Source organism: Chanodichthys erythropterus, chromosome 9 (assembly GCF_024489055.1).
Source record: "Chanodichthys erythropterus isolate Z2021 chromosome 9, ASM2448905v1, whole genome shotgun sequence".
Taxonomy (NCBI): domain Eukaryota; kingdom Metazoa; phylum Chordata; class Actinopteri; order Cypriniformes; family Xenocyprididae; genus Chanodichthys; species Chanodichthys erythropterus.
In genome coordinates, this window is record NC_090229.1 from 21,908,315 (window position 1) to 21,927,344 (window position 19,030).

The 19,030-nt window shown below is 41.1% G+C and overlaps 1 protein-coding gene across 1 annotated transcript in view; it reads left to right on the forward strand.

The window, feature by feature from the left end:
* The first annotated feature begins 5,488 nt into the window (after positions 1–5,488).
* Positions 5,489–19,030, forward strand: part of celsr3 (cadherin, EGF LAG seven-pass G-type receptor 3) — a 52,310-nt gene continuing 38,768 nt past the window's right edge. The window contains exon 1 of the mRNA XM_067395044.1: positions 5,489–10,394. Coding sequence (XP_067251145.1) covers positions 5,489–10,394 — 4,906 coding nt within the window. The remainder of the gene's footprint in view (positions 10,395–19,030) is intronic.

Here is a 19,030-nt window from a genome sequence, read left to right on the forward strand (position 1 = left end):
GATGATAACACGTTTTGAAGGGTGCGCGACTGCGCGTGTGGGCACGGATGGACTAATTCCAACTTTTCACCTAAACGAACGAGGGAGAGAGCGCACGGCCTGCTTTAAGAGTCATTCAGAAGTTAAATTACGAGAGCTCCATGTCGAAATCCAATAACCATGCGGCAGATAACGAACATACAGTGTTCGTAATCCCATAATCCTCTAAAATTGCTAATGACATCACTATATGCTCCCGGGCAACAGCGGCGCGAAGCGCTTATGCACGAGCCGGGGACGGGTCCTGTGGTGGGGGCGTGTGCTGAGTTTACTTGGCCTTAATGAATTCTGGGTGTGAGTGGAGCCACATTGAATATTCAGGTTCAGCTCACGTGCGCATCATTTTAATTAATTCGCGCTCACCAGGCACAGATTTGATGTGGTAACAGTCTCGCAACGCTCAGCACACTCCACCCAATTGACACCATATGCCTTCAGCCGTATCTCAAGGGCTCTGTGTGTCTTGAAGAGGCGGTTGTATTTTGAGAGACAGATTAGGGTGTGTGTGTGTAGGTGTCAGAATAAAAATGATTGAGATTTGTAAATACAAAGTGCATTATTTAAATCTCACTTTTCTGCATTTTGCCTACATGCACCCATGCTTATATAACTGTATATAGGCTAGCAAATAAAAAATGGCCATCACAGTATGTCTGCTATTATCTGGTCGTCTCTCTCTCTCTTGTGAATATGTATTATAGCCGCCTGCCCGTTCAGGCCCAGCCGTGACAGATGCTCACTGGATGCTCACTGGCCACCTGCTGCTCTGGCCACAGGGGAGGGGTTTGCGGGGTGAACAGAGAGGACAGGGTTGCGTGTGGGGGGGTCTGCCGGATGCGAACATTTACAGATCAACAATGCTGGTGAGACACAAACACAAACCCCTCTTCTTGATGGAACTTACCCCCTACTCTTGCCGTTCCCATGGTAACTCATAGAATAGGTACGGCCTTGCAGCTGACAGCTTACCTGACTGTGTGTTAGTGTATGTGTGTGCATGTGAGTTAAAGGACCTCAGGTGTGCTCTGTGAAGTGTGCACCCCTGTAATCCGCAGGCTGGATTTTTGGGGATTACAAATCAGCCTATTAGAGCTCTCACTCTCTCTTCTCTCTTCTCATCTCTTAACCCGCATACACAAAAGCCGTATAGAATAGACGGTCTTTTTTTAGTCTCATGCTGCTAGGAGTCTTATTAATAATTTTGTGCAATGCTATGTTTAGTGCAAAGTTGATGCAGGCATGAATATAACAAAATTGTGCTTGATATTGAAGCCCTTTAAAATTGAACATGGTTCTTGTGGTTTTGGACCCACAGAAATACATGAGACTTGAGTCTTTCTTTCTTTCTTTCTTTCTTTCTTTCTTTCTTTCTTTCTTTCTTTCTTTCTTTCTTTCTTTCTTTCTTTCTTTCTTTCTTTCTTTCTTTCTTTCTTTCTTTCTTTCTTTCTTTCTTAACTCTCTTTGAATTCCAACTTCAAAATCCACAGAAACTAATGCCTGTGAGACATAAGCTGTGGATCTCAGCAGTCAGCAGGACACCAACTGAGCCCAGGACATGAGTGTGGTTCTGAAAAGATCAGGTGTTGTACAATCCTTTTTGAATGGTTCAGGGATTTTTTTTTTCTTTTAACATTTTAAATGTTTTTTGTCTTCACATTGCATTTACATTTGATCCAAGAAATTCATCAGATTAGATTTAGTAGCCTATACTAATTTGTTACTGATGTAGGCCTAGAGATTTTTTTATTGTTTTACCAGTTGTAATTTCATTGTTTTTTGTTCACATTTGGTCTATAGATATACATCAGATCACTCACTGTAAAATTTACGATGAAAAAACAGCAGCTGTGGTTGCCAGAACTTTACCATAAAAAACACAGTAACATAAAAAAATTCTGTTAAATTTACGGTAAAAAACTGTATTCCATTATCTGATATAATGTACATTTTTTTCCAACCTAATGAAGTACTAATATCTCTTTTGTACCTTTGTAATACACTGACAACCACCAAGCACAGTGGTGATAAGAGTCACATGATAAATCAAAGTTCATCACAAGCAGCTTTTTCACAAGCTGAGAAGGACAACACTAATATATAGAAGGTTGTCATTCACACAAACACTAAACATCATCATGGTAACACACATGACGTAAAAAAAATGCAATAAACATTAATTTAACAACATTAGATATAACATGAAACCCTAATGTACGTAACTGATTAGAAAAAACTAAGAAGAAATGGTTATTTCAACGAAAATACATCAAATGTGAAGTGTCAAGCAGGGAATTCTGGGAATGCTAATTTATGGTTTTTCACTGTAAATTATACAATTTGTTATTTTTTCACTTCCAAAAACTGTAAATTTAACAGTATTTTACCGTAAAATTACATTAAATGCACCGTTGGATCTATTACAGTTACAGTTAAACTTTCTGTGAAACAATGAACAGTTATTCACTGTAGCATTTTTAGTTTTTTACCATTAAAATCATTTTTACCTTGGGAAATGTAATGGATTTTTGCATCATTGATTGGATCCAATATATACATAATACACTTATACACACTTTTTATATGTTCGGCTTGGGGTAATTTTATGAATCTTGACTACACATTTGATCATACAACATATATGATTGGTTTAGAGATTGTTTTTAAATGTTTTCCTGGAGTAATTTTAGTATCTTTGTTGCACTCACATTTGATCCATTTACATTTATGCATTTGGCAGATGCTTAAAAGTGACTTACAGTCCATTCGTTTCAAGTGACTTCCATGCATTCCCTGGGAATCAAACCCATGGCAAGCACCATACTGCTCTCTAACATATACATCCTTATAAAATTACAAGTGAATAAAAAGTCTTATCATCATCCACCAGTGTGGACATTGAGAAATGAGCATAAAAGACATATGTATTTTCATGACGTGCAAGAATTTGAATTATGGGGGAATGATGAGTAACACTAAATATGATTGCACACATCCCAGAGGGTGTTTGGCGATCCGCTGAATTGCAGGCGTGTTACCCATCAGTCTATCAGTCAGGTTTCACAGAGGAAGCTCTCAGTTATGGGAATCCCTCTCCTCTTCACTTAATGTGATTTAGGGCTGCCGTGACTGTGTGATATAATACCATCAAGCGTCTAGACATAGACACAGGCGCACCCGCAGAAAGACTAGACATGAATCTCATCCTCCACAGTCAACGAGGAAAATTCGCAAATCATTTATTTCTGCTTAGACATCACTGGTTACTGCACACAGAAAGCACAAGTCCTTTAGCTTACCACAGTCATCTCTGCTCAGACTACAGCATGAGAACAGTGGGGAACGAGCGAGGGCAGCTTATCGAGGGAGAGAGAGGGCGTGCGCGCGCGCACAGTATAATTGAGCCGTATGCATTTTTTAACATTCGTGGATTCGTTCCAACCGTGTCAGTGGCAGGCAGACTGCGAGACACAGATTGGTTTTTGTAACGCGCAAGTCTATTTCTGACTAAGCGTGGATTTCACATCCGCCATGCAGGGCTGTGACACGCGCCTCTGAATTCACCCACATGCGGTGTGATTTAAAACAGGAAAGAAAAAAATTATATAAAAAATGTCTCCATGTCAAACAATACATTTAAAATGAGAACGTCTACTGGGTAGGAGGTAGAGCTGTCAAAAAAAGAAAGAAAAAAAGAAAGAAAATGTGATATTAATGCAATACATTGAAAAAATACGCCTCGGGAAATCGAAGAGTGAATAAGACATGACGTCACAGGTGGACACCAACTGATTGTTACAAACACAAAACCACCATCCCAAACCCCCCATTGACGTTAAAGGATTAGTTCACTTTTAAATAAAACTCCTGATAATTTACTCACCCCCATGTCATCCAAGATGTTCATGTCTTTCTTTCGTCAGTCGAAAATAAATTAAGGTGTTTGAGGAAAACATTCCAGGATTATTCTCCTTATAGTGGACTTCAACGGCTACCAACAGGTTGAAGGTCCAAATTACAGTTTCAGTGCTGCTTCAAAGGGCTTTAAACGATACCAGACGAGGAATAAGGGTCTTATCTAGCGAAACGATCAGTCATTTTCGAAAAAAATACAAAATATCGCCTTGAACGTACTTCCCGTTTCCGCATTCTTCAAAACGCTTACGCTGAAAATCCTACGCCTTCCCTATTCTACTTACGAAAAAAAGGAAACTGGTGCCGCGTTCGTTCCGGAAGGCGTAGGACATTCAGCGTAGCGTTTTGAAGAATGCGGAAACGGGAAGTACGTTCAAGGCGATATTTTGTGTTTATAAAGCATAAACGGTTGTATTTTTTTTTATTTTTTTTTTCGAAAATGACCGATCGATTCGCTAGATAAGAACCTTATTCCTCGTCTAGTATCGTTTAAAGCCATTTGAAGCCGCATTGAAACTGTAATTTGGACTTTTAAAAGTTTATTTTAAAGTGTACTAATCCTTTAATAGGCCTATACAGTTTTGTTTCCGCACACTAAATAGAAAGAATATGCTTGACATTTTGCTGATTAAACATTTTATGTATAGTTCATCATATATATTTAGAACACAATAAAATACACGGCAAAGCAAAAACAAAAACAGATGAGCCTAATAGATTTAGTTTTAAAATTAATTTTACTGTAAAAGACTTAAAAATTTTAACTTTTATAAATTGGTATATGGTAAAATTGTATTATATTCATATTACATTTTATGTTTTTTTGTTGATTTTTTTTTTTAGTTCTTTTTTTACATTATATGGTGTCTTCTATTTTTGCCATTGATCAGGGCTTATCCATTTTGAGACATCATCATGTTGCTTTCTGTTACAGGTGTTATTATGGAAGAAATCAGTAGGCTTGCCTATATTTTAGGATACAGAGGGTGGAATACACATTATATAATTTGAATGTTTTTATTGAAAAATAAACATTCTGATCCATTTTCACGTGTTAACGCGACTAATTAATGATATTGTTTTCATTTTGTTATTGATTTGTTGTCACGTTTGTAGTACCTCTCCAGCGGTGGACATGGCGTCATCCGAGTGAGGAAACAGCCTTGCGCACACTGGAACGAACCATTCCCGTATGAGAGAGCGAGAAAGAGAGCGAGAGAGAGAGAGAGAGAGAGGAGGAGAGAAAGAAAGAAGCGAGAGGGGGAGGAGTGAGGGTAGCACCGGGTTCGCTGTGAGCCATGTTGGATGTGAATGAGAGATGCTGCGCTCGTGTCGCTGCTAGCCGGAGCTCTACCAAACACCGAGAGTAGATGCGAGCTTCCCGGGATCACCGAGCGACCGGGGAGCACGGCGGAAGGAGTCGGGCGGTGGTGGATGAGCTGGCCACTTAGCCGGCGTTTGGAGAGAGAAAGAGAGACACTTCGGTTCAGAGAGAGGGGAGAAAGGGGGGAGAGAGAGAAAGGATTTCACCAGACTAATGGCTGCACTGCTACTGGACTTGGGCTCGCTTTCGCCGCTTCTGTTTCTCCTTCTCCTCAGCTCTTTGTTCACTGTTATCCCGGGGAGTGCAGCAGGGCCGTGCTGCCGCTTTCTGTGCACCCACCCAGCCCCCGGAGACGCTCAAATCGCCAGCCTGCCCGACGGAACGGTAACGGGGGCTTTGGCTGGGGGCTACTGGAAGATCCACCCTGCACGGACGGTACGGTCGCGTGGACAGGAATTGCAATGCTTACGGTCTAGTGCAGTGGGAACCTCCTCAGGTCCGTTGAGTACGAATTCTAGTACATGGGTATCAGAACCGGCGGCGCACACCGGACGCTGTCATCACCAGCCTTTTTGGAATAACGGTGGCAGCGGAGAGAAGGGCGTTGTTTCTCGTGTTCTCGCCTCTCCGGTTCAGTATGGCAAAAAGAGGACTATACAAAGGACTAGAACGCGCTCGCGGCCACAGACGCGCCTCGACACGGACAGGATCGTTGCACAAAGCGTGTTGGATAACTCTGGACCCGCAGATAGCAAATCCAGGCCTAAACACTGCCCATGTCACCCCAAACGGGTGTTTTCCATTGCCAAGACACCAACTCGGTCGTTATTAAAAGCCCATTCTCATTCTAATGTGGTTTCGGACGCCAATAAATTGCACAAAGCGACAGCGGACCGTCCCCTTTCAGGTACCCTGAATGTTATCGATCTCAACAGAGAGGGCTGGAACGGGTCAGGCTTTGGGTATACCCGCGGGTGCTCGGAACCGTGCGCGCGGCAGCTCTCCCTAAGGCTTGGAAGCGAAGCAAGCAGATGTCTCGAGTCACACCGGATCACAGGTTGTTCTGAAAGGCATCCAGCCTGGCACAGCAGTAACTGGCACCGGTTCAACATTTCTCTGAGGCGCTACGCTGTTTGTGGAAGGCAAGCAATAGAAAATACAAATACCACATCTTCAAATAACAACTCAAAAGTACAATTTGTGCATGCAAAGTCTGATAGTTCACGGAAGTATTCTAAACGGACTGATGCTCTGGATTTAATGACACAGGCTGACTGGGTCAGAACTGGCACTTGCTTTGATGACAGAAAAGCTCATTACAATAGATCAATTGGAATCAGCGCTGCTCCTTCGTATATCGGTGATGTACACAACTCTGACTCATCTGCTACTGGCACTCCCAGGGGTCATAATGCATCACATATCTACCTCCTAATCGAGCTAAACTTTCCTAAACGTTTTCGTGACTCACATATTCACACGCGAGGCAATCGCACAGAGCGCGCGAGAGAATATTCAGCACCGGCTCAGTGGACAGCGCCAGTCTCCGTGCACGAGCTCGCTTACTCGAGTGACTTTGCTGAAAGTTTGTTGCTGAGGAATTGGAACAGTAACAATAACAACAACTACGCCAAAAATCGTAATAATAGCCACACCACCACCAACAACAACAACAGTCCTGGCGATCAAAATACAAATGAAACTCAAAATGTTTCTGGCAGTGAAGAGCGCGACTCTGTAAGAGGGGAAAGCGCACGTTCCCCTTGCTCCGGTGCGCGTGCAGAGTGTGGTGACTACGGCGCCGACGACAGCTTAACCGCCGATGGGGGAGCCACGCAGCCGCAATTAAAGTCCGGTAAACGGGTGTCATTACAAGCTGAGGGTGTCAGTCAGCAAGAGGAGCAGCTGGAAGCCGCGGATGAGTGCGGTAGGAGGGAGGGACAGATAGAGGGCGGGGTGAAAGGGGAGGGAAGGGGGGAGGGTGACAGACAGCCTGTAGAGGGAGAAAGGGAGGAAAGCATAGAGTGGGTGATTGCAGAAGACACAAAGGAAGAGGCAGTGTTAGAAGAGACAGATTTACTGAGAAGAAAAGAAAAAGGTCAAGGCAATGGCACCACTCAGTCGGAAAGAGACAGTGATGAAAACAAAGAGGGAATGTGGACTGAACAAAATGAGCTTAAATATAGTGTAGATGAAGTGGGAAACACACAAAAAGATCAGTACAGTGAGAAACTAAAAGTAGTAGAGAGTGATGAAGTGCAGAGAGGAGAGGAGCAAGAGTACAACGAAGAGCATACAGGTATCCCTCCTGTTGGGCGCTCCCGTAGAGCTGCTAATCGCCAACCCCATTTCCCCCAATATAACTACCAGGTTCAGGTAGCTGAGAACCAGCCTCCTGGTACCTCAGTCATAACTATGACAGCTGAGGACCCTGATGCTGGTGAGGCAGGCAGACTCAGTTACAGCATGGCCCCTTTAATGAACAGCAGGTCCATGGATTTCTTCCAAATTGACCCAATTACTGGCCTTCTCACCACCACACACATTCTGGATCGTGAACACATGGACTTGCACTACTTCAGAATTACTGCAACAGACCATGGCTCACCACGCCTTTCTGGAACAACTATGGTGACCATCACCGTGGCTGACCGTAATGATCACTCTCCCGTGTTTGAGCAAACAGAGTACCGTGAGACCATTCGAGAGAATGTGGAAGAGGGTTATCCTATCCTGCAGCTACGAGCAACAGATCTTGACTCGCCGACAAATGCTAATATACGCTACAGGTTTATTGGAGAAAGTGCACCTGTTGCACGCTCTGCTTTTGAGATCGATCCACGATCAGGCTTGATCACGACACGAGGTATTGTTGACAGAGAAGCAAATGAGCGTTATACATTGCTGGTGGAAGCAAGCGACCAGGGGAGAGAGCCGGGCCCACGGTCAGCCACTGTTAGCGTCCATATCACTGTGTTGGATGAGAATGACAATGTTCCACAGTTCAGTCAGAAGCGCTACGTGGTCGCAGTTAGAGAGGATGTTCGACCACATTCCGAAATTCTCAGAGTCAGCGCTTCGGACCAGGATAAAGATGGGAATGCTGCTGTGCACTACAACATAATCAGTGGGAACAGCCGAGGACAGTTTGCTATTGACAGTGTTACCGGAGAAATCCAGGTGGTCGCGCCACTGGATTTTGAGACAGAACGTGAGTACACACTACGACTGCGGGCTCAGGACAATGGCCGCCCCCCTCTTTCCAACAACACCGGAATTGTGAGTGTGCAAGTAACCGATGTCAACGATAATCCACCCATCTTTGTATCCACACCTTTCCAGGCTACAGTGCTGGAGAGTGCTCCTATTGGTCACTCTATTCTCCACATACAAGCTATTGATACAGATAATGGTGACAATGCACGCCTGGAATACCGTTTGACGGGGACTGGCACAGATACACCATTTGTTATCAACGGTGCCACTGGTTGGGTAACAGTGAGCTCAGAGCTTGACCGTGAATCGGTAGAGCACTACTTCTTCGGTGTTGAGGCTCGAGATTATGGCGCCCCACCTCTTTCCGCCACAGCTAGTGTTACGATCACAGTAATGGATGTTAACGATAACCGACCAGAATTTCTGCAAAAAGAGTATTATGTCAGACTAAACGAAGATGCAGCTGTTGGAACAAGTGTGGTCAGCGTAACCGCAGTTGACCGTGATGTGAATAGCGCCGTCACATATCAAATCACCGGTGGAAACACACGTAATCGCTTTGCCATTAGCACAGCAAGTGGTGGAGGACTTGTCACCCTAGCACTACCTTTGGACTACAAACAGGAACGTCGCTATGTGCTAACAGTCACTGCTTCTGACAGAACTCTCCACGACACCTGTCAGGTGCACATCAACATCACAGATGCCAATACACACCGGCCTGTGTTCCAGAGCGCTCATTATTCAGTAAGTGTGAATGAGGACCGGCCTCCTGGCAGCACCGTGGTGGTCATAAGTGCTACAGATGATGATGTTGGAGAAAACGCACGTATCACTTACTACCTGGAAGACAATATTCCACAGTTTCGTATCGATCCTGCATCTGGAGCGATCACACTTCAAGCTGAACTAGACTATGAAGACCAGATGACTTACACTCTTGCCATCACTGCTCGTGACAATGGAATCCCACAGAAATCTGACACCACATATGTGGAGGTCAACGTTAATGATGTAAATGACAACGCACCTCAGTTCCTGAGCCCCAGGTATCAGGGTGGAGTCAGTGAGGATGCTCCACCTTTCACTAGTGTCCTACAAATCTCTGCTACTGACCGTGATGCTCATGCCAATGGCCGTGTCCAGTATACGTTCCAAAATGGAGAAGATGGTGATGGTGATTTCACTATTGAACCAACCTCTGGAATAGTCCGAACCGTCAGGAGACTTGACCGTGAAAGTGTTCCCTTCTACGAGCTGACTGCATTTGCAGTGGATCGTGGTGTTCCACCTCAGCGTACACCTGTACACATTCAAGTCAGTGTTATGGATGTCAATGACAATGCTCCAGTGTTCCCTGCTGACGATTTTGAGGTTCTAGTCAAGGAGAATAGCGCCGTTGGGTCAGTCGTGGCTCAGATTACAGCAACCGATCCAGATGAGGGCCCAAACGCTCAGATTATGTATCAAATTGTGGAAGGCAATATTCCAGAAATCTTCCAGATGGACATTTTTTCAGGTGAACTCACCTCTCTAATTGACCTTGACTATGAAACACGGAACGAGTACGTAATAGTCGTCCAGGCCACGTCAGCGCCGCTAGTCAGTCGTGCCACTGTGCGCATTCGACTGGTTGACCAGAATGATAATGTGCCCCAAATGCAAGACTTTCAAATCATCTTTAACAACTTTGTATCCAATCGATCCAACACCTTCCCAAGTGGGGTTATTGGGCGAGTTCCAGCCCATGACCCAGATGTTTCGGATCGCCTCTACTACACTATAGATCGTGGAAATGAGCTGCACCTGCTGCTGTTGAACCACACAAGTGGGGAGATTCGCCTCAGTCGGAAACTGGACAACAACCGTCCATTGGTGGCCCCGATGCTCATCACCGTCACTGGTAAGACCAAAAGAGGAGGGAAAGATGCGAGGGAGAGGGGGAGGGAGAAAGAAAAGAAAGAAATGGGGAAATGAGGCAAGGGCTATTAAGGTCATGAGGATGAAATCAAATCAGGTCAAATTGGTTTTGCTAACTCTTTTCTTCAGAGGTCTATTATGAAATATTGCTGAAGGCAATGTGTCAGTGTGTAGAGATGCTGTTAGTGGAAAAAATGGAAAGAATAGAAGATATCTTTGGAGAAAGCTGACCCTTGACTTGCATTTTTCCATCTATAGACATTTAGCGATCAATGTAAATTACTTTATGCTGGAATGATTTCTTACTGATATTAGCAGGTAACCATACCCTTCAGGAGTCTCAGTGGTAACATGAGAGAGTGTAAGTGCTGAGGAGAGCATTGCTTGGCCACAACGGCTGATTTTGTTGATAGCATTGCTGGGAAGTGTAGATAATTGTGGCTTTTGAAAGGTTATACATGGTGAGTTGTTATTTACAGACATTGTGACTAAATGATAAATGTATCAAGATGTGTGGGTTTTTTGTGGCTGTTTTGTGTTTATTTATCAGTTAGAGAAAATGTTGCTGATGTTGTTCCTTTTTTAAAAAAAAAAAACCTTATCTGGCAATTTGTGTTTGTAAGGCATATAGGTTGGGGAGTTTGTAAGACTGCAGTGTTAGACAGCTCAGTTACCCTCTGGTAAAATTCTCTCTCTTTCCTCTGAGGGAAGCACACTTTTGTTTCCATCCCCCTTTTGCTCTTCATTCCTCATTCATTTTTTGCCTCCCTGCTGTCTATCCCTTTCTCTCCCTTTTTTCTCACAGAAAATCTTTTTCTGTTGGGTTGAATAATCTAAATATGTGTTTCTAAATAAGCAGAGCGGCTTATGCATTGTGCGACTTTATCAGAATTTTGATGTCCCAAGGGAAATGGAAGGTTAATTTGAAGGGATTTCCTATTAAGTAATTCCTTTGTTTTTCAATTCACCCAGAGAAACAGCAGTTAGTTTCCTAATGAGCATAGCTCATTGTCTGTAAGATGAGATGACATAGTTTGAAGCTCAATGTCACTTTTATCTTGTTATTCTCCAAGCAATGCAGATGTGCTTATATGGATGATTAGTAGTGTTTATTTTGCTATGACGTGATGTACAAATACATAGATAGATAATAGATCATGCATGTATGCCAAAATAAATGTATATGTACATACTAGTAAATGTAGTTTAATAGAGGATTACAGACAACCCTCTTATCTTGCATGCTCTCTCTCTCTCTCTCTCTCTCTGTTCTACTTTACTTTGAGTGTAATAGGACGTCCTTAGGGGAAGCCTGGCTTTGGAAACAAACGGAGCACAGTAATCAGCTGTCTAACTAGTGCCCAAGATTTTGTGTGTGTGTGTGTGTTTGTGCAATCAGATGGTTTAATATTCGTTCATGCAGCCATCTACATTGTTTATGCCTACATCTGGGTTTGTTTGAGCATATATTAAGTTTGTGTGTTTATACACGTGTGTTTGTGTGTGTGTAAGTGTCTGTAGTTGAGTTTTTGGCTGATGGGGATAGAAATATATTTCCAGGTGACTAATTCCAACTATGAAGGGCAAATATATCTAAGCATTTCACTATTGTTTTGCACAAAACACACACATACACACGAGACTTGGGGCCTGTTTTTAATCATGCTAGGTTTGTAATTTCAATGTTTAGAAGCGTGTCAAATGTGAGAGCTGCTGTTGTGAGAATTTGTCAGCATGTGCGTGTATCAGGTTTGTCGTGTCAGGCAGTGAAACCTGGATAACCTTTACTGTAGGGACCTACAAAACCTGTGTATATTTCATGTTTTTGTAAGCTGGTAAAAGGTATTTGCATGTTTTCCTTTGGCCCCAGCAAGAATTGCATCAAACACACACTCACAGACTCACACACAGTTATTTCTAACATTCCCTTGTGCAAAACAAGCCTAAAATAAAGTTCACTTAGGCTGAGTAAGTGAATTAGATTATAAAAGATTAAAAGGGTCTGAGAGAAAAATAGAGAGAAATACAATGTAGAAAGGAGAAATGAGTTTAGGGAATTTTCTGAGGAAGAAGAAGAAAACAGACTGAGGACGAGAAGGTAACAAAACACTGAAGTGTGGAATAGAGACTTGGGAAATGGAGGGAGGTGAATGACTGACGAGTGATTGAACAGAAGGAATAGAAAGAGGAAAGGCTCGCTGAGTTCAGGTCTATCCTTTGAACAGCTGAGAGGAAAATTATTTCAGATGAAAGAAATGGAAAATTGCTCTCTTTGAAACCTACCATACAGCTCTAAATATGCTTTATATTGAATAGCTGTGTGCGTGAGTACATGTATGCAATGGTTCTGTTTGTATTTGTGCCTACATTTACAAATTATCTTCATGAGCAGTATTTTGATCTGGTTTAATGGTAAAATATTGAAAAATCACTTTAAAGTTAAAAAATTAAAATCTAAATGTATGATATAATAAGACTTGTTAGATAAATCTTAACCCAGTGACAATTTTTTTTCTTGTTTTAAGCATACATTTCACAAAATTTTGAAAGATTTGATAGATAAAACAAACAAACAAACAAACATAAACAATTTGTCAATGGGGTTAAAACACTTAATTCAAGATATATTCTCTAAAAGAAGTCTTAATATATTAGCTTATCAAATAAGTGCATCTAATTTTAAGGGTAAGTAACCATTGTATTAATGATATAAACTATATATATATATATATATATATATATTAATAATTTAAAATAAAGTTTTCTATTTTAATATATTTCAAAAAGTAGTTTATTCATGATGGCAAAGCTGAATTTTCAGCATAATTACTCCAGTCTTCAGTGTCACATGATCCTTCAGAAATCATTCTAACATGCTGATTTGCTGCTCAAGAAACATTTCTGATTATTATCAGTGTTGAAACAGTTGTGCTGCCTAATATTTTTGTGGAAACCGTGATACATTTTTTCAGTATTCTTTGATGAATAGAAAGTTCAAAAGAGCAGTTATATTAAATAGAAATCTTTTGTACAATTATGCATGTCTTTAATGTCAGTTTTGATTTAATAAAAAAAAATCTCACTGACCCCAAACTTGTGAATAGTGTACAATATAGAGAAATTGTTTAGGAGTTATAATCAGATGCTGAATAGAGTATCCATTAAAAGTTCTTTCAGGCAACGGTCCAAAGTGGACTCAATTTTTTTTCTTTATTTTCTTTTTTTTCTTTTTCTTTTTTAACTGTAGCAATGAACCTGAGTGTAAATCAATTGATTGAGTCAGTAAGTGCAATATGTTCCTGGATCAACATCTTTGTTGATCCTGGGACAAAATTCCAATTAACCAATTAGATTTGAGGGGCAAGTTTACAGTTTGTCAAGTTTAGGCTTACAGCCAGGGTTAGGTGCTTCTATATCAGTGTTATTCTATAATTTCCCTCTGATTTTAATGAGAAGTTATAGGTAGGGTTAGGTTTAGGGGTAGGGATAGGGTTAGCACTAAATCTTCGGAAAGGAATGTTGTTCAAAAATCATGGTGACCTTCCTCTGTCTGTTAATGTCAGATGCCATAGACACATATTAAACAAAAGAGCAAGGAAACACACACACAGACATGCTGGTGATTTGACTTATCCTCTGTGGGAGCTCGAATGTGGTGATTTAATCAGCATGACTAATAATATTTTCCTGCTGTAAGCTTCATTAATCATTTAAATAAATGATTTGTTTAGTTTTATTTAGATGTTGAGTAACCTGTGTGTTACACCTGAACATGTTGTGTCCGTTTATAGTAATTAAGATTATTTACTTGTCAATTTTCCATAATTGGTATTATTTGTTCTACCTCAGTGCTTATTGGAATATGACAGAAAAATGATAGACAAGAAATTGCAGATTTGCTTCTGTTGTGTTTTGCGCCATGTGCTTTTATAGTGCTTTAGTTTAATGGCTGCATGGTGTGTTAAAAAGAGAGATGGGGACTGATTTCAGGAGGTCAGTAGGGAGTCACTGCCTTACAATCCCTTAATCAAACCAGCTGCCTCCTCGCACCCTTCCCCCTACCTCTCCTGTACCTCGTTCTCTCCCCCTACACCTTCTTTTTATCCATCTTTTCCTCATCTCAGTCTCCCACAAACACACTTTCCCGGATCTCTTGTCTGCTTGATATTGCCTTCATCTTTCTGACGTCTATGTAAACACTCCTGCTCCCCTGCCTCTATCCTTCCTCCTCTAACCCCTTTCGCTCTCTCTCTCTCTTTCTCTCTCTCTCACACACACACACACAGGGTGGCATTTCATCAAAGGAGGATATAATCTCCTTAGACACTGAGACATCCAGTGACATTAAAAACTTCAAGCCACGGCTGTCGTCCTCTTGTAGACGCTCACGCGTTGCACTTGACAAACAAGAATTTATTTCTTCAGCCATTACAGCGCTTCATTCATACACTTCATCACTGTGGAAAAACTGTACAAATATTTTGAGTTAAACTGTAATTTACAAACAGTACTTGCAAACAGAGATTGGTGTGGTGAGCCAAGCAGGATTATTGGATCTTTGAAGTGTCCCAATTACGCTTTTTCGAATGTTACCTTATATGCAGTGTGTAAAATAGCTGTTTGTGAATGCAAAAGGTCTGCAAAGTTTTAAAGATCAAAGTGCATGACAAATAGTTATTGTCTCCCAAAAGAAGGAATCAATTCTAAACTGCCGAAACGAGTTGTCAACATTCCAGTCTCACATCTCACACCCGTGCTCATACACAGTAGTTATAGCTGAGGCCTGGAAGAGTTTGGTTTGTGTTGTCGACATGTCGAAAAGAAGCTATTTTTAGTGCTGCAAATCTACTTTGCATGCCCGTCAAAAGGATGAGGACTTGTGCTGGGATTGATACGAAAAACCAATGCCATCGTTACTGTTCATATCACTGTGTGTATGCAAGTGCTGAGGAAGCCTCCAGAGCTGAAATTTAGATATGGTAATAGAGTTTTGTTTCCGACATACGTATGCTCGTTGAAAAGAGGGGTTTAGAGAGATTGAATCTTTGAACAAACTGTTTTCAGATTCTTTGAGAAAAGAGGTGATGTGCGCAACACATCACATATGATTATATGAACCGCTAAACGCCACTTTTGTCAAAAATGAGATTATATTGAGTGAATGCTCTCCGCACATAGTACACGATCATCAAATACTTTTGCTTCAAATCCGCTAAATCCCAGCATCAGCCCATTCAGAAATACTGGTTCATTGGCAGAAACCGCTAAATGCCTCTTATCTTTGCAGCAAAAGTCCATAGAAGAACCAATCGGAAGACACAAATCGAATCATATGATTACAAATCGAATCATATGATGAATGACGTGTGCGTATGAGCTGGATTTCAATTGCCGAGCTGCAAGTTTTTATCATGTTTTGTCCATTGTTACAGTGGCAATGACAGGATTTCACAAGTAGAAAGGAAACGCAACAGCGTTCATTTTGCTGCTGTAAAACTGACAGAAACTGATGTTTTACTTTGTCTTGTTGTCCAAAGAGTTTTGCAAAAAAAGCACACATGGAAGTTATGAAAAATTTGTTAAATACCAATGAATTTTTGAAAATAAGGCATTTTAATAACTGACTAATAACCTTTTTTTATTGCCATTAAAGTAACATTACTGAACCTAAACATAGGAGCCTGGTAAAAAAAAAATAATTTAAAAGAAAACATGTCAGATGGACTTTTGTTTTTGCATCTGAACTCTTCATATGTTATTTGAATAGATTTGTGTCTTCTCATTTTTGTTATCTGTAGTGTACATTAGAGTGTTTTATGTTCAATTTGATGTTATTTAATTAATGCACTTTAGTGTTGTGTGTTCCCCAGATGGTGTTTTGACCTTGTGCACCGTCTATACACGGGTATTGTCTGTGTTTTATAGACAAGCCACTTACGATGAAATTACGGTGGTTTTCCATTTTTTACCACCTGTATTATTAAGGTGCAGATTTTGGGAACAAAGCAGATTTTGGTAGTTCAATTAGATGAGTATAAATAATATATCATGAAATATGTGGTTATAAGTTGTAAAATATACAGGCACTAATATACCATCCCATAATACCTGAAACATTGTCACTGTAATTTTTACAGTGATTTTCAGCCAACCACAGCTATCGGTTTTGTACCCTAAACATAACATATTTTTTACTGTGTAGTATAGAGGCTCTGAAATTGCACACTTTACCTTTTAAGAATGCAAATTTGTTATATATTTGGGGGTTATGGATTAAAATGGGAGGTGTGGTTAAGTAGAAATCACTTTTTGTTTCTGTCTGTGTGTTTAAGAGAGAGAAGTGGGGGATGGAAGATGTATTTTATGAGAAATGCTTATCAGCATGAAAGGTATATGACTTTTAAGTGGATGACATTATGATCTAACGTCTCTCTTTCACCCCTCCCCCATTCATTTTATCTTCTGTGCTTTTATTCTTTCCCATCCCTGACTCCTCCTTACCAGCCTCCAGCCGCCTCACCCCTCACCCCAAGCTCTCTCTCTCTCTCTCCCGCTCACTCTCTGCTGAATCATTTCCTCTTCTCTGAGTAATTTTCTTTCACTCAATTTAAATCGACTTTAGAGTGACTTGCTGCCAAGACCATATTCATGCACTTTATTGCAAAAGCATTTTTAATGTATTCAGAGGAAAAAATCATTTAGAAAATGGAAAAGCAACTGTGAAAATGTCATCAATGTTGTACAAACCGCATGGACATACTGAATAACACGATTCAGAATTGCTTGAACTGACAGGGTGTTAGTGGTACTGGAGTATCAAAGTCCTTCAGACACAAACAGCTCTCCCTCATGCTTCGCTGGACACTATAATGATAATAGCGCAATGGGGTGTGTGTTTTCAAACTCACAACCCAAACATTGGTGCATGGTGCAAAATTAAAGCCAGTGGCTGTAATATTTAAACCCAAACAAATATGGATGTATAAAGCTTAATGTCAGAAGACTTGCCGAGAAGTTTTCTGGGTAATATTTTAGGCCCCCAAAGGAAATATTTTCCCCTTTCAAAAGAGAAGCAAGCCCAAATTGTTTTTATATACATTATTTTCATGATAATTAAACACATTTCCCCCAACTCTCATCACTGTTATGCAGAACAACAGCAAAGTTGATTTTGAGAAAAATGGAATTAAAGGTACAATATGTAAAATTTTTGCAGTAAAATATCCAAAAACCACTAGGCTAGTGTTATATATTTTGTCCAGCTGATTACTAACAATATCTCTAATGTTTTCAACTACTTGTAAATCATGAGAAAATTCCCATTCTAAACAGTGACACGGGGCAGTGCAGTCGCCTGTCAATGACGTCAGTTACCTTTGTTACCGCCTTTACTGACGTAGAAACCACATGACAACAGTGCCGTGGACAAATGCGGAAGTAGTGTCTAGCGTCCAGCAAACCACTAGCTTGCTTCAAGCAGTTCCTTATTTACTTCTTGCACGTTTTATGGTGGATTGTGTTACTTATTTATGGAACATAATTACTGTTTACCATCTGCCACTGGTTCTGTCGACAAGGACAGCTCCCGTAAACTCATGACCGGAAAAGCGGAAGCGGCGCCGGCAACTGTGTCATAATAAAAGTCCCGCTGCTCGTGAGGCGTGTGTTGATCAATCGCTCCAGCTCCTCGTTCAGCTCCACAACACTCGCTCCTGTTCTGCTTCATACTACAGTAACGTTAATAATCGCATCCACGAACATGAGTTCTTTCAGACTCCAATCCCTATTCTTTTGCACCGTCCGTTGAGATGGAGACCACATGTCCCAAGTTTCCGCTCTTAAACTTGGCGTCATCAAACTACGCCTTTGTTTTGAATAGGCTTCTAGCGACCTCTAGCGGAAAAAAATATCAAAAACCTTTAAAGGGTTAGTTCACCCAAAAAAGAATCATTTACTCACCCTCAAGTGTTTCCAAACCTGTATGAATTTCTTTGTTCTGTACACAAAGGAAGATATTTGGAAGCATGTAAGTAACCAAACAGATCTCGCCCCCCATTGACTATGTTGCAGAGAAGAATGTTGCATCTTTTCCTCCGGTTCTTTTCTTAATAATAATTACTATATTAATAATCACAATATGGCTATTTTTATTTTATTTTTGTTATTAAAAATAAGAACAAAGGTGCAAATGAACAGTAGCGCAGTCAAGAGCGGCAAGCGATTCCGTCTTTTCTTTTATTGTTTGATTAACATTGACAAACCTAAGACCTACTGGAGGCCTAATGCACAGATCTAATATAACGTTACACATCAGATTCCCCCGCCCACCCCCAACTGTTAACCAAATGTTAATTTAAGACATTAATTATTATGTTTGCATAATACACACCAAGACAGCTATTTTGCAATATCTTAATTCTGTGTATGTGGAGATTGCGCGCTCTCGGAGAGACGCGTCTTATGCGCACGCTTTGGAAAAGTCAGTCAGCGCGATAGTTTTGTTTTCATCAGCATGGGTTTGAAAATCACATTCACTGGTTCGGACCCATCAAGAATTCGCAGTGAATACTCACAGAGCTGGAATGCTGCGCTTTAGGCCTACAACATGTGGTAAGAAGG